The 15,985-nt window shown below is 48.5% G+C and overlaps 1 protein-coding gene across 1 annotated transcript in view; it reads right to left on the bottom strand.

Annotated features, from left to right (window-relative positions):
- Window positions 1-15,985, bottom strand: part of LOC144103755 (ubiquitin-like modifier-activating enzyme 1) — a 70,840-nt gene that overhangs the window by 25,409 nt on the left and 29,446 nt on the right. Inside the window, exon 9 of the mRNA XM_077636410.1 lies at window positions 1,488-1,631. Within this exon, the coding sequence (XP_077492536.1) occupies window positions 1,488-1,631 (144 nt within the window). The remainder of the gene's footprint in view (window positions 1-1,487; window positions 1,632-15,985) is intronic.

Genomic DNA, 15,985 nt, shown 5'->3' on the forward strand with positions numbered 1-15,985 from the left:
CATTATATTCGGAGCTGTAGGAGCTTTAAGCCGGAGGAGCCAGATTAGCCTTGCGGCAGAATCTGCAATGCTAATCCCATAATCCCATCTGTACCTTGCAACAAGCTCAGCCTCAACCTCTTTTAAGTGCATGTTTAGAGTCATTTTGCGAACTTATGCATAATTTTATTGTTGCGCACTATTGCTGTCGCTGCATATTTGTCTATTACTGTATAGCATTTAACTTCCTGTCCCTCCTTATGTAACACCTCATGGCCTGAAAGTATCATTAATTATGTTCCCTCCTCCAGTAATACACCCTGGGCATTTCAGGCATTAATAAATAATTAAATAAAGACATGAAAACAAGAATGATTTTAAAAATATTTTTAGCCTAAAAGAAAAGAAGATAGAACACAAAAGACAGGAGTGACGGCAACCATTAACTATAGTAGTATGCAACTTACAAAAACAACGGTCCGCAGATTCGTGTATTACTCCGCTGGCCAAGCACACTAATAAACTAAACACCTTTTTACTGTTTGTCTATAATAAGCAAGCCAGGTATCAAAATTCTGGAGATCACATTTTTTTCCTTGTAATTAGCGCTTTGTTAAGGCATCAAGAAAAGTTTAACAACGGATTAATTTTTGTCGTGGAGGAATTCTGTGCGGCTGTCGTGAATGTGGGCGGAGCTTCAGTGCACACTTAAAGGCACACTAAAGAGTTATCTGAACTCGTCTTTTTACTGCGGGAACTCTGTCAACACGTTCCGGGCATTCTTAGAAACGTGGCATTATTTTCCTGCACGGCCGATTGCCCAAATTAAATCGGATTAAACGCCCCGGCTCCCGCCCTTTTTCTTTAACTCAACGTGGTAGGTAGGAGGAGTCAACCAACGCGTCAGCCAGTACCGCGACGGCTTGCCGCTCTGCCATCGGCGGAGTGATACGTAAAACAAAGAGTCCACTTGTATTTTTATTTCCGTGGGCCTAATTTGCGGCTATATTGTCTGCGACTGAAAATGTTTATTCAGTAAACCTAACAAACAAAATAAGATCGAAAGCGAAGCCGCCATGGGACTGGCTGACGCGATGGTTGACACCGCCTACCTACCGCGCTGAGTTCAAAAGAAGGCAGGAGGCGGGATGTTTAATTCGGTTTATTTAGAAGAACCTTTTGTTGGGCTAGATGGTGAATGTTGCGCCCCTTTCTTGTGTTCGTCTTGGTTGCGCTACAGTTCTAATTTAATCTGATTTAATTAGGTTATCCGCCGCACAGGATAATAATTCGAAGTTTCTAAGAATGCCCGGAACGTGCAGATAGAGTTCCCGCTTTAAAAAATACGAGTTCAGATTCCTCTTTAGTCCACCTTTAAGCTGTATTCGACTATAGCCCGAAAGGCCGAATACAGCCGAGACAAGCCACCATACCACTGGAAAGAATAGCCTTTTAACCACGGCCGGGCTAATTCACGCTCCACTACTTTGCCAGTACAAGTTCCGTGCCATGTTCCACGGTCGTGGCAACCGCGAGTGCTTCTTCTCGAAGGCGTGCAGAGCCTGGAAGCCCAAGTGCAGCACTGCCGAACGCTCGTTGCCGGTGACGCTCTGGAGGAAATCGGGCGCCATCAGGGAGTCCCTCAGGGCTTTCTGCAAGGAGAACCAATGTTGGGTTAGTCTGCATGTTTCCACATTTTGATGAGAAAGCATTATGTGGCGCAGTAGCAACAAAACCAGGCGTTGTCGTCGTTGACCGCCAAAGTGGTCACGATGGATGGATGGATGGATGGATGGATGGATGGATGGATGGATGGATGGATGGATGGATGGATGGATGGATGGATGGATGGATGGATGGATGGACGGATGGATGGATGGACGGATGGATGGATGGATGGATGGATGGATGGATGGACGGATGGACGGGCGGACGGACGGATGGATGGATGGATGGATGGATGGACGGACGGACGGACGGACGGGCGGACGGATGGATGGATGGATGGATGGACGGATGGATGGATGGATGGATGGATGGATGGATGGATGGATGGGATGGATGGATGGATGGATGGATGGCAGCTTTTATTTCCACCGGGAATGGAGGCCCCTTACTACTCCCCGCCCCCGGAACGCAGGCCTGGAGGCCTGGCGCCTCCGCGACTAAAGGCTAACAAAGAGATTTTACCTCTTCGCGGCCTCAGCCGCCAGGCGGACAACCTGTTTCTGCCGAGCGGGATCTTCGTTCCGCCGCAGGGCTTCCTCGCTTTCTCTGCTATCACCATATTATCTCCGCACGTTTTACAAAGAGTGTTTTCGTGTTCCCCTGGTAGAACATGAAAGGCCCATACTGGGTTAACGACATTTCCGGCTAGCAAGCGCCACATGCGGTCGCTTCTGTATACCTTAGCTTCTTATCTGGTGGTAGCACCTGTTTTCAGTTTTGTCTATAGTTCTCAATGATTTCGGAATAGGTTTGCGCGCGCTCGTCCAGGTTCTGACAGTCACGCCGTTCCACGCTTACGAAAATTTAGTGTGACGTCACATGGTTCTGGAGGCCGGAAGTGACGCCATTAGACCTGAAGTTACGTCAAACTAGAAGTGAAGCCGAAAGATGCATACATACATATTTTATATATTTTATAAATATATATTTTATTTTTCCAGAAATTGAAAAGGTATTTCAGACTTCCTCGGACCGGAAGTGGCGCCCTGTAAACAAGAAGTGAAATCAGATCAGATCAGAAAAACTATTTCCGGCAGATGGTGGTCTCCCTACCCACTCTCAGGCTCGGCCGAAGCCTAAGCGCGATCAGAAGGAGAGGCCGTCGGCGGAGGACGGTGTAGCTGATGCTTCACGGCCTCAGCCGCCATGCGGGTTGCTTTTCGCTGCGCGTTGGGGTCCTCGCTCCGCAGCAGCGCCTCCCAGGCTTCAAAACTAGTTATGTCTTGTTTAGCCCCTGGTGAGCTAAGACATTCCCAAGTAATGTAGTTTAGCGTACCCCTTGCCCCACAGTCGATGCATTTTTCGTCATCTGGGTGTTTAGCAATTTTGGCTGGCGATATGTATACCCCTGCCTGGATCCTCCTCCAGAGGTAAGCCTCTTTCTGACTAAGGGATACGTCCGCAAAAGGGTATACTCTTCTTTCTAATTTGTAATTATCCGTAATTTCCTTGTATGTGACTGGGGCATCCTTAAGATTATTGCAGATGGGTTGCTCCGCTGCTGCCCGGATGTATGTTACTCGGGCTAGCAGGTGAGCGGCCTCTTTACCAGCTATTTCCTCATGTGCTGGTATACAGAATAGTGCAGCGAACCTGTGTTTTGGCATGCTGTCTAGAATCCGACACTGGAAGTGACGTCAATGGACCTGACGTGACGCCAACGAAACTATAAGTGAAACCGGAAATGAATTCATCAAAACGGAAGTAACGTCCTGTAAGCAACAGGTGAAAGCAGGAAGTGACGCATTGGCTTGGTTACAGCGGCGCTTTGCATGTACGCTTATGTCGTGTGGTGTTTCCTAAAGGCCTTCACCCTAAGCCCCTATGCCTCTAAGGCCTTTACCAGAGAGGCCTTTGAGACATTGGTACTAGACTTAAGACAACTACCACGCCATTTCCTGCCCGCAAAAAGCAATTCCAATATCTATATTTATTTATTTATTTATACACAGTACCTACAGTGCCCTCATTGGGGCATTATTGTAGGGGGGAAACATCATAAATAAGAACAAATATCTAGTACATAATAAATTAGGCAAATGATGCGGTCTACACAGAAAATACAATAAACCCATGCACACGGAAGCAAAAACAAACAAACAAACAAACAAAATAAAAACCATTATAGAAAGGCAAACATACCCTAAACACACACATAAACACACAAAAAAGATACATTTTAAAATACAGCACTGCTTAAAACATAATACACTCGGACAAGAATTATTGCACTTATATTGACAGGTGGCTTTGCAAATCGGTCAGAAACGATGTAGGAGGAGCGGTAGCGACCCGCGAAGGGAGACAGTTCCAATCATGCACTGTTCGTGGGAAAAAACTATATTTGAATACGTTTATACGGCAATTGTACTCGCGCACCTTAAGTGGGTGGTCAGTGCGGGCGGAAATGTAGCTGGGTTCATTAATGTATTTCTCTTCTGGAATTCCAGTTTTATTATTAAGCACATTATAAAAGAAAGAGAGTCTCAAATATTTACGCCTGTTTTCAAGTAACGGCCATCCCAACTTCTCGCGCAAACCAGAAGAACTTTTTTGGAAATTGTAATCGGCGGACACAAACCTAGCAGCCCGTTTCTGGACGCGCTCCAGCTCCTCAATATTCAGTTTTGTATGCGGGTCCCAAACCGCGCAAGCATACTCAAGTATCGGACGTACAGTAGACATGTATAATGTCTCCTTCAGCCTAAGGGGAGCGTCCTTAATGTTACGTCTGAGAAAGTATAATGTGCGGCTGGCTTTAGCAGATATGTAATTTACGTGTGTATTCCATGATAGGTCAGTAGAAAAAAAGACTCCCAAGTACTTATAAGTTTAAACTGCGGATAATTCAGTGCTACCAAGGAAATAGTCTGTTTGGAGGAATTGTTTCTTTTTTGTAAACCGGACCAGATTACATTTGGAGATGTTTAGCGCCATATTCCTTATTTGGTAAATCCGTATTCTCAGCTGTGCGGCGAGCCTGCCACCTTAAACCTCATAATCTGGGACCACACGGAGGATCCGCCTCCGGAAGATCTAGTCACATCTCCCACGCTTTAAAAATGGGAAGCTGTTCTCGCCAGCCCGGACCCAGACGTTCAGTCCCGGGCCACGGCAAGAGCACAAGAGGTCGCCGACAGACAAACTGCCGGTCACCTGGGATGGCTGAAGTGATCCAAGAGTATCACCATCTTCCTGGCAATAGTTTTCCCTCTCGCTCTTCAAACGCGAAAGACGGCTGCGCGCTTTGCGATGTCAACGCACGGTATGTAACACCAGGTTGTCGAAATTGATCCGGAGTCTTTCACTACAGTCTTTTTCTGTTCCGTCCTTCATTACACATTTCAGCCCTTACCTCACCGAGTTGTTCAAGCTAGGGCACGCGAGCACCCGCAGCGGTGTCTCAGTGGCTAACGCGTTCGACTTCTGAACCGGAATGCCAGGGTTCGAACCCAGCCTCGGCGGCCGCGTTTCAGTGGAGGTGAAACACAAATGACAAAAAAAATGAAAATTTGTTTTTTGACGAAAGGAAATTGCGTAGTAACTGTCTCACATATCTCAGTGGGCTATCAAACCGCGCCGTAAGAGAAGCGATAAAGGAGGGAGGGAAAGAAGAAAGAGAGAAAGAGGTGCTGCAGTGTAGGGCTCCGCAATAATTTCGAACACCTGGGGATCTTGCCACGAAAATTGGGTTTTGGGCGCTCGGCTACAAAAAAAAATTTTGTGGCAACATTATTTTGGCGCTCGGCTATTCCGCGGTGGCTCAGTGGTTAGCGCGCTCGACTACTGATCCGGAGTTCCCGGGTTCGAACCCAACCGCGGCGGCTGCGTTTTTATGGAGACAAACGCTAAGGCGCCCGTGTGCTGTGCGATTCCAGTGCACGTTAAAGATCCCCAGGTGGTCGAAAATATTCCGGAGCCCTCCGCTACGGCACCTCTTTCTTCCTTTCTTCTTTCACTCCCTCCTTTATCCCTTCCTTTACGGCGCGGTTCAGGTGTCCAACGATATATGAGACAGATACTGGGCCATTTCCTTTCCCCAAAGGCGAATTATTATTATTGAGGTGAGCGGACAGGAAGAGAGGTTAGGGGGAGAGGTAATATACACAAACTATTTGCACAATCAGAACACTCCCAAAACAAAATTCAAAAAGGAAATGGCACAGTAACTGTCTTATTAACTGTCTCACACATAAAGGTGGACACCCGAACCGGTTTTGAGGAAGAGAAATGGCGTAGTAGCTGTCTCCCATATGTCGGTGGACACCCGAACCGCACCGTAAGAGTTTTGACGTCTGGCTCATTTGAAGGCCAAAAATCAGTGCCTCCCGCTCGTCTCGCTCGGGCGCAGTGGGGCCGTGCGGGCACGCAGAAATCACGCGGCGAGCGGCGAACAACTCAGCGCACATCCAAAGTACGTTCCCCACGAAGCTTGCGGCTTGCTGCCCGTTCGTTCGGCGCGGAAGCTATGCTGGCGTTCGCGGCATCGAGTTTGTCGAGAACGATGTACCGACGAACTGCGACTACAACTTGAGTCCCGCGCGTTTCGGCAAGGCGCCTGGCAGCGCTTCTACGAGGTTTGCCGCTCCGTGCGTCCGTTTCACAGTACCTAGCAGAGCGATTTGTCTAACGGGCAAGGCGTCGCGTGGACTCCCTGGCAGTGCTGCAACAAGCTGTCGCGTTCCACTCTGAAAAGCGAGGCTTAAGCGTCCTCCAATTTTTCTATGCGCTGCTGCACATACCGATGACTATATCCACAGTCAATGTTCTCAAAGAGTGCGTCCAAAATACTGTCCCATAGTGGTGACTGCAATCCGGAGAGCAGGAAGACAGCGAAAATGGCGTCTACAAAGCCCGTTATAATGGCGCGAATCTGTATACTGTTTGTTCATTCTTCAAAGCTGCCGGTGCACGGACCCGCCGCTGTGGCTCAGTGGTTAGAGAGCTCGGCTACTGATCCGGAGCTCCTGGATTCGATCGAACCCGACCGCGGCGGCGGCGTTTCGATGGAAGCGAAACGATAAGGCGCCCGTGTGCTCTGCGATGTCAGTGCACGTTAAATATCCCCAGGTGGTCGAAATTATTCCACAGCCCTCCACTACGGCATCTCTCTTCCTTTCTTCTTTTACTGCCTCCTTTATCCCTTCCCTTACGGCGCGGTTCAGGAGACAGATACGACGCCATTTCCCTTCCTCGAAAACCAATTTTAAAAATTTTCAAAACGCTAAGGCGCCCGTGTACTGTGCGATGTCAGTGCACAGTAAAGATCCCCAGGTGGTCGAAATTATACCGGAGCCCTCCACTACGGCACCTCTTTAATGCTTTCTTCTCTCAGTCCTTCCTTTATCCCTTACCTTACGACGTGGTTCAGGTGTCCGCCGATATGTGACAGATACTGCGCCAGTTCCTTTCCACAAAAACCAAATTTATTCCCAGACGTACAGTACTCACGGATTGAAATAGGACATTCGGAGCGCGTGGCCGTCGCTTCATGGAGCGCCGCCCGTAGACGCTCATGGAACCAAGGTGGTGCATTGTGGTATGGCGTGAGAGGGAGAACATCTACAAAGCAGAATTGTTCCTTCCAGTAGCCAATCAGCCGGCCTGTGGTTTACCACATGCCTGCGTGGCACTGCAAGGCTAGCGCTCCGAATGTCCTATTTCAATCCGTGAGTACTGTACATCCCACTCTTCACCGGTTTCAACTCGACGAGACCGCTTTCGCGACTTCTCTCCACCCAACACGGCTTCGTAACGCTCTCGGTCGTAGGAATAACTAGAAGCAGCCCGCCGCCATTGCTGAGTCGAACACGTCCCGGTGGCCGGTACCAGCTCCATGTCACTGCGGTGTCTGTGTTGTTGCGAATGAAGGACGGATGAAAAGGAAAGTGCTAGGCCAGCCCGCTGGCTCAAGCTGAGCCACAACAGCTTCAAAGAGATATGAGTGGAAAGATTGAAAGAAAGGACGCGCGCCGCAACGACCCCGTCATCTGAAGCGACGACGACGGCTTAGCAACCGATACCCCCGGTGACAAGGAGCCCTCGCGACATTAGTGCGAGCTCCTAGATCCCAGCCCCGTAGGGCTAGGAAGCAGCCTCCCCTACCCCGAGACCACGGTGTCGGCGAGGGCTGGCGTTCATTCAGCGAGAGCGAATCGCGTGGTTAGTGGCATGACCCAACTGGCGAAAGCGAGCGACGGAATATCTGAATTAATATCGGATACAGGTCCTTAAACTTATTTTTGGAATGTGGCGGACTGCTTGAAGCAATCCGGCCCGGGTTGGCCCGGTATTGCACTGCCTCCGGAATCGGCCCGGAATATAATAGCGCGCGTCTTTACTCTCAACCTTTGCTCTCCTATCTTTAAACCCTGCTTCTTTCAGCACGTGGCAGCGGTAGTTGCTCAGCCTGAGCCGGTGGGCAGGCCTGTGCAGTTTTCATTCTTCCTGACAACAGCAGCAACCAAGCAAGGAGCGCAAAAAGTCACGTGGTATGACTTCACAGCCAAAACTGCGGCGAGCTTCCACTTGAAAGTCAAATCCAAACCTCATTTGACCTTCTGCTTTGCATTTGAGGAGTGGTTCTTTTCACTTCAAACATGTGAACGGTAGACACACGGCTTACTCCAAACCTCATTTGGCCTTCTGCTTTGCATTTGAGGAGTGGTTCTTTTCACTCCAAACATGTGAACGGTAGAGACACGGCTTACTCCAAACCTCATTTGACCTTCTGCTTTGCATTTGAGGAGTGGTTCTTTTCACTCCAAACATGTGAACGGTAGAAACGCGCCTTACTCCAAACCTCATTTGACCTTCTGCTTTGCATTTGAGGAGTGGTTCATTTCACTCCAAACATGTGAACGGTAGAGACGCGGCTTACTCCAAGCCTCATTTGACCTTCTGCTTTGCATTTGAGGAGTGATTCTTTTCACTCCAAACATGTGAACGGTAGAGACACGGCTTACTCCAAACCTTATTTGACCTTCTGCTTTGCATTTGAGGAGTGGTTCTTTTCACTCCAAACATGTGAACGGTAGAGACGCGGCTTACTCCAAGCCTCATTTGACCTTCTGCTTTGCATTTGAGGAGTGGTTCTTTTCACTCCAAACATGTGAATGGTAGAGACACGGCTTACTCCAAACCTCATTTGACCTTCTGCTTTGCATTTGAGGAGTGGTTCTTTTCACTCCAAACATGTGAACGGTAGAGACGCGGCTTACTCCAAGCCTCATTTGACCTTCTGCTTTGCATTTGAGGAGTGGTTCTTTTCACTCCAAACATGTGAACGGTAGAGACACGGCTTACTCCAAACCTCATTTGACCTTCTGCTTTGCATTTGAGGAGTGGTTCATTTCACTCCAAACATGTGAACGGTAGAGACACGGCTTACTCCAAACCTCATTTGGCCTTCTGCTTTGCATTTGAGGAGTGGTTCTTTTCACTCCAAACATGTGAACGGTAGAGACACGGCTTACTCCAAACCTCATTTGACCTTCTGCTTTGCATTTGAGGAGTGGTTCTTTTCACTCCAAACATGTGAACGGTAGAGACGCGCCTTACTCCAAACATCATTTGACCTTCTGCTTTGCATTTGAGGAGTGGTTCATTTCACTCCAAACATGTGAACGGTAGAGACACGGCTTACTCCAAACCTCATTTGACCTTCTGCTTTGCATTTGAGGAGTGGTTCTTTTCACTCCAAACATGTGAACGGTAGAGACACGGCTTACTCCAAACCTCATTTGACCTTCTGCTTTGCATTTGAGGAGTGGTTCTTTTCACTCCAAACATGTGAACGGTAGAAACGCGGCTTACTCCAAGCCTCATTTGACCTTCTGCTTTGCATTTGAGAAGTGGTTCTTTTCCCTCCAAACATGTGAACGGTAGAAGCTCTTGGTTCGTGTTACGCACTGCCGTTGGAGCCGTCTGGAACGAAGACCACTTTCTGCACGCCATAGCTAAAAACGCCCATAGGAGCTCAAGGAAAAAAAGTGGAATTTCACTTCGCGCAATTCGAGTATACTTTCAAAATCTATGTATGCTTTTCCCTCACGTTTTACTTCCCACAATACGCATTACTGTTATCAGCAAACAGCATGCATTTCAAGGAAAGTGGAATTTTGCGGAGAAAACAGCGAGGGATGGTTAAGTATACTGGCTCAGAGAGACAGAACAGTAGGGAAGTAAGGACCTTACCTTCTCGAGGCGGGAACAGAGATTTAAAAAAATAATGTGGATTAGCCCAGCCAATCACGATATACAAAGCGAAAGCTAGAGGTCTCCACTGACCCACGGAGCCGGTTGTGCGCCTTTCCTTTCGTGAAAATGAACGGCCTTTGCAAAGTCGTCAACACCCATGAACTCTCTGAACGTCGTCGGCTCACTTGTTTTGTTTTGTTTTTGAGGAAAGGAAATGACACAGTAACCGTCTCGTATATCTCGGTGGACACCTGAACCGCTCCGTAAATTAAGGGATAAAAAAGGGAGGGAAATAAGAGAGAAATGAAAATTGAAAGTTGCATTTTTAGGAAAGGCGCGGCGCTGCGCAGCGGCGGAGCACCTGTGGCTCGGTGCTACTAGTGGCGCATGCGCAGTAGTGACTAGGGAGCTAAGGCATAGCATGGTTAGCCTTGGTTAATCTTGATTGCAAGACCAGGTTAGTCTGGTTGTCTAGCTATGCTGTTATCGCATTCAAGACAACACAACTCTGGTTGCCGCGCACGGGAGCTCTGCTTTTCAATCCTCCAACAGGTTATCAGGCATGCGACGCCGCTGACGAGTGCAACGACGAGGAACGCTGTTTGACGTCATAGCAAATGGCGGCGGTGGCGAATCGCGCGGTGTGACGTCATGCCAGATGGCGCGGCGAGTGCGCAAAGCACGGTTACCGTCTCACATATCTCGGTGGACACCCGAAACGCGCCGTAAAGGAAGGGATAAAGGAGGGAGGAAAAGAAGAAAGAGAGAACTGAAAATTGAAAGTTGCATTTTGAGGAAAGGCATGGCGCCGCGCAGCGGTGGAACACCTGCGGTTTGGTGCTACTAGTGGCGCATGCGCAGTTTTGACTAGAGAGTGAGAGAGAGAAAAGCGCCGTGTGTCGTCACTGCTCCTCGCGCATTCGTAGCACGCCTCTCCAGGAATCACGTGAAACTGCTCAACCTGCGGCCAGTAAAGCTTTCGCTGTAAAATGATAATAATAATAATAATATTAATAATAATAATAATAATAATAATAATAATATTAAAAAAAAAATAATAATAATAATAATAATTGGTTTTCTGGGAAAGGAAATTGCGCGGTATCTCTCTCACATATCTGCGGACACCTGAACCGCGCCGTAAGGGAAGGCATAAAAGAGGGAGTGAAAGAAGAAAGAGGTGCCATAGTTGAGGGCTCCGGAATAATTTCGACCACCTGGGATCCTTAACGTGCACTGACATCGCAGAGCACGCGGCCGCCTTAGCGTTTTGCCTCCGTCGAAACGCGGCCGCCGCGCTCGGGTTCGAATTCGGGTACTCCGGATCAGTAGCCGAGCGCCCCTTCGCTGCAGTTCTCTGGTTGCCGCGCATGCGCATATACGCGCGGCTCCTCACGCGGCGGCGGCGGCGAACTCTGACGTAATGCGCCAAACACCTTCTGCGCCTCTCTGGTTTCGCGCAGGCGCACTATCGGCCTCCCAGGCTCACAGCGAAATGCTCTAATGTGTAGCGTAGTGCAGATCTCACTAAAAAAATTACAGGATTGCACTTGTCTGCTTAAGAGCTCAAATGAGAAAGCTTTTCGCTGTCTTCATTCTGATTCATTTTTCATTTCCTGTATGTTTTGTTTCTTTTTGCTCTTTTAATTTTGAATTTTTGTTTTTATGCATTTTTACTTCTTGTCTTCATTTTATACACACACGCACACACACAGAGGGCATTATAGAGGAGCCATATACAACGTATATGTATTTCATTACATATACGTTGCTTAAAAACTGCTGCTTAATCAACTTATATATTTTTGTTTTATTTACCACACAACTTACGATTGACAGTTCGTGCGGACAACTTTCGCCTACAACTTCCGTCCTCACCACTCATGAGCCAAGAGAGATTTTCGCCTTAAAATGGCTTACGGTTTTGCATTGCAGGAAAGGAAACTCCGCTGTAATTGTCTCGCCTATATCTGTTTTTCACCAGAATCGCGCCGTAGTGGAAGGCAGAAGAGGGGGAGTGAAAACAGAGAGAGAGAAAGATGTGCCTAGTGGAGGGCTGTGGAATAGCTTCGGCCACGTTGAGATCCTTAACGCTCTTTTAATTTTGTTCTAGGCATTTTTACTTCTTGTGTATATATATATATATATATATATATATATATATATATATATATATATATATATATATATATATATATATATATATATATATAATATTCATTTATTTATATCAATCACCCTATTATTCTTATTATTATTATTATTGCTCTGTCACTACCACCGCGTAGCCAGAGCACAGTTGAGGTGTCCATTGAGACAGGGAGTAGTTATACGTCTTTCCTCGAAATCAACAGTCTAAATCTTTTACCTGCTTTCAGAAAAGCAAAGGCGCTGAAATTCCTCACTTTGCAAGCGGATGCCACCGCGTACTCATAGCGCGACTTGCGTGCCCTGTCCCAGTGAGCCATTTACACTTGTAATAAAGGTGGCGGAGGAAATTCAATTACCCTGTGACCAGTGCGAACACGTGTGCCATGCGGCTTCGAAATAGTGCACGCATACTTAATGGCGCTGTGTGTGTCGCCTCTATTGTCCTTGCGCTTGTGAGTGTGCGCCGCCTTTCTTGTCCTAAGGACGGAAAACTGGTCAAGTTGGTGCGGATTCACACTTAAGCCGCCTGAAAAGCAAGGTCAATGTTTTTCGCGCTGCTTAAGTATGAAAGCTTACTTGTCGCCAAATGTTACTCAAACCCAAGCTTTCAAACTGTTTACCACGGTTTTGCTTTGCGTTTAATAAACGAAATAATCAAGTCAGTGGGGGGGACCTTAATCAAGATTCTTCAGAACCTCCATAAAAACGCAGCCGCCGTGGTCGGGTTCGAACTCGGGAACTCCGACTACTGATCCGGAGTTCCCGGGTTCGAACCCGACCGCCGCGGCTGCGTTTTTATGGAGGCAAAACGCTAAGGCGCCCGTGTGCTGTGCGATGTCAGTGCACGTTAAATATCCCCAGGTGGTCGAAAATATTCCGGAGCCCTCCGCTACGGCATCTCTTTCTTCCTTTCTTCTTTCACTCCCTCCTTTATCCCTTCCTTTACGGCGCGGTTCAGGTGTCCAACGATATATGAGACAGATACTGGGCCATTTCCTTTCCCCAAAGGCGAATTATTATTATTGAGGTGAGCGGACAGGAAGAGAGGTTAGGGGGAGAGGTAATATACACAAACTATTTGCACAATCAGAACACTGCCAAAACAAAATTCAAAAAGGAAATGGCACAGTAACTGTCTTATTAACTGTCTCACACATAAAGGTGGACACCCGAACCGGTTTTGAGGAAGAGAAATGGCGTAGTAGCTGTCTCCCATATGTCGGTGGACACCCGAACCGCACCGTAAGAGTTTTGACGTCTGGCTCATTTGAAGGCCAAAATCAGTGCCTCCCGCTCGTCTCGCTCGGGCGCAGTGGGGCCGTGCGGGCACGCAGAAATCACGCGGCGAGCGGCGAACAACTCAGCGCACATCCAAAGTACGTTCCCCACGAAGCTTGCGGCTTGCTGCCCGTTCGTTCGGCGCGGAAGCTATGCTGGCGTTCGCGGCATCGAGTTTGTCGAGAACGATGTACCGACGAACTGCGACTGCAACTTGAGTCCCGCGCGTTTCGGCAAGGCGCCTGGCAGCGCTTCTACGAGGTTTGCCGCTCCGTGCGTCCGTTTCACAGTACCTAGCAGAGCGATTTGTCTAACGGGCAAGGCGTCGCGTGGACTCCCTGGCAGTGCTGCAACAAGCTGTCGCGTTCCACTCTTAAAAGCGAGGCTTAAGCCTCCTCCAATTTTTCTATGCGCTGCTGCACATACCGATGACTATATCCACAGTCAATGTTCTCAAACAGTGCGTCCAAAATACTGTCCCATAGTGGTGACTGCAATCCGGAGAGCAGGAAGACAGCGAAAATGGCGTCTACAAAGCCCGTTATAATGGCGCGAATCTGTATACTGTTTGTTCATTCTTCAAAGCTGCCGGTGCACGGACCCGCCGCTGTGGCTCAGTGGTTAGGGCGCTCGGCTACTGATCGGAGCTCCTGGATTCGATCGAACCCGACCGCGGCGGCGGCGTTTCGATGGAAGCGAAACGATAAGGCGCCCGTGTGCTCTGCGATGTCAGTGCACGTTAAATATCCCCAGGTGGTCGAAATTATTCCACAGCCCTCCACTACGGCGTCTCTCTTCCTTTCTTCTTTTACTGCCTGCTTTATCCCTTCCCTTACGGCGCGGTTCAGGAGACAGATACGACGCCATTTCCTTTCCTCGAAAACCAATTTTAAAAATTTTCAAAACGCTAAGGCGCCCGTGTACTGTGCGATGTCAGTGCACAGTAAAGATCCCCAGGTGGTCGAAATTATACCGGAGCCCTCCACTACGGCACCTCTTTAATGCTTTCTTCTCTCAGTCCTTCCTTTATCCCTTACCTTACGACGTGGTTCAGGTGTCTGCCGATATGTGACAGATACTGCGCCAGTTACTTTCCACAAAAACCAAATTTATTCCCAGACGTACATCCCACTCTTCACCGGTTTCAACTCGACGAGACCGCTTTCGCGACTTCTCTCCACCCAACACGGCTTCGTAACGCTCTCGGTGGTAGGAATAACTAGACGCAGCCCGGCGCCGCCATTGCTGAGTCGAACACGTCCTGGTGGCCGGTACCAGCTCCATGCCTCTGCGGAGTCTTGTCGTTGTTGCGAATGAAGGAAGAATGAAAAGGAAAGTGCTAGGCCTGCCCGCTGGCTCAAGCTGAGCCACAACAGGTTCAAAGAGATATGAGTGGAAAGATTGAAAGAAAGGACGTGCGCCGCAAAGACCACGTCATCTGAAGCGACGACGACGGCTTAGCAACCGATACCCCCGGTGACAAGGAGCCCTCGCGACATTAGTGCGAGCTCCTAGATCCCAGCCCCGTAGGGCTAGGAAGCAGCCTCCCCTACCCCGAGACCACGGTGTCGGCGAGGGCTGGCGTTCATTCAGCAAGAGCGAATCGCGTGGTTAGTGGCATGACCCAACTGGCGAAAGCGAGCGACGGAATATCTGAATTAATATCGGATACAGGCCCTTAAACTTATTTTTGGAATGTGGCGGACTGCTTGAAGCAATCCGGCCCGGGTTGGCCCGGTATTGCACTGCCTCCGGAATCGGCCCGGAATATAATAGCGCGCGTCTTTACTCTCAACCTTTGCTCTCCTATCTTTAAACTCTGCTTCTTTCAGCACGTGGCAGCGATAGTTGCTCAGCCTGAGCCAGTGGGCAGGCCTATGCATTTTTCATTCCGCCTGACAACAGTTGCGACCAAGCAAGGAGCGGTCAAAGTCACATGGTGTGACGTCACAGCCACAACTGCGGCGAGCTTCCAGTTAGAAGTCAAATCCAAACCTCATTTGACCTTCTGCTTTGCATTTGAGGAGTGGTTCTTTTCACTCCAAACATGTGAACGGTAGAGACACGGCTTACTCCAAACCTTATTTGACCTTCTGCTTTGCATTTGAGGAGTGGTTCTTTTCACTCCAAACATGTGAACGGTAGAGACGCGGCTTACTCCAAGCCTCATTTGACCTTCTGCTTTGCATTTGAGGAGTGGTTCTTTTCACTCCAAACATGTGAATGGTAGAGACACGGCTTACTCCAAACCTCATTTGACCTTCTGCTTTGCATTTGAGGAGTGGTTCTTTTCACTCCAAACATGTGAACGGTAGAGACGCGGCTTACTCCAAGCCTCATTTGACCTTCTGCTTTGCATTTGAGGAGTGGTTCTTTTCACTCCAAACATGTGAACGGTAGAGACACGGCTTACTCCAAACCTCATTTGACCTTCTGCTTTGCATTTGAGGAGTGGTTCATTTCACTCCAAACATGTGAACGGTAGAGACACGGCTTACTCCAAACCTCATTTGGCCTTCTGCTTTGCATTTGAGGAGTGGTTCTTTTCACTCCAAACATGTGAACGGTAGAGACACGGCTTACTCCAAACCTCATTTGACCTTCTGCTTTGCATTTGAGGAGTGGTTCTTTTCACTCCAAACATGTGAAC

The sequence above is a fragment of the Amblyomma americanum genome, chromosome 9 (genome assembly GCF_052857255.1).
Source record: "Amblyomma americanum isolate KBUSLIRL-KWMA chromosome 9, ASM5285725v1, whole genome shotgun sequence".
Classification (NCBI taxonomy): Eukaryota; Metazoa; Arthropoda; class Arachnida; order Ixodida; family Ixodidae; genus Amblyomma; species Amblyomma americanum.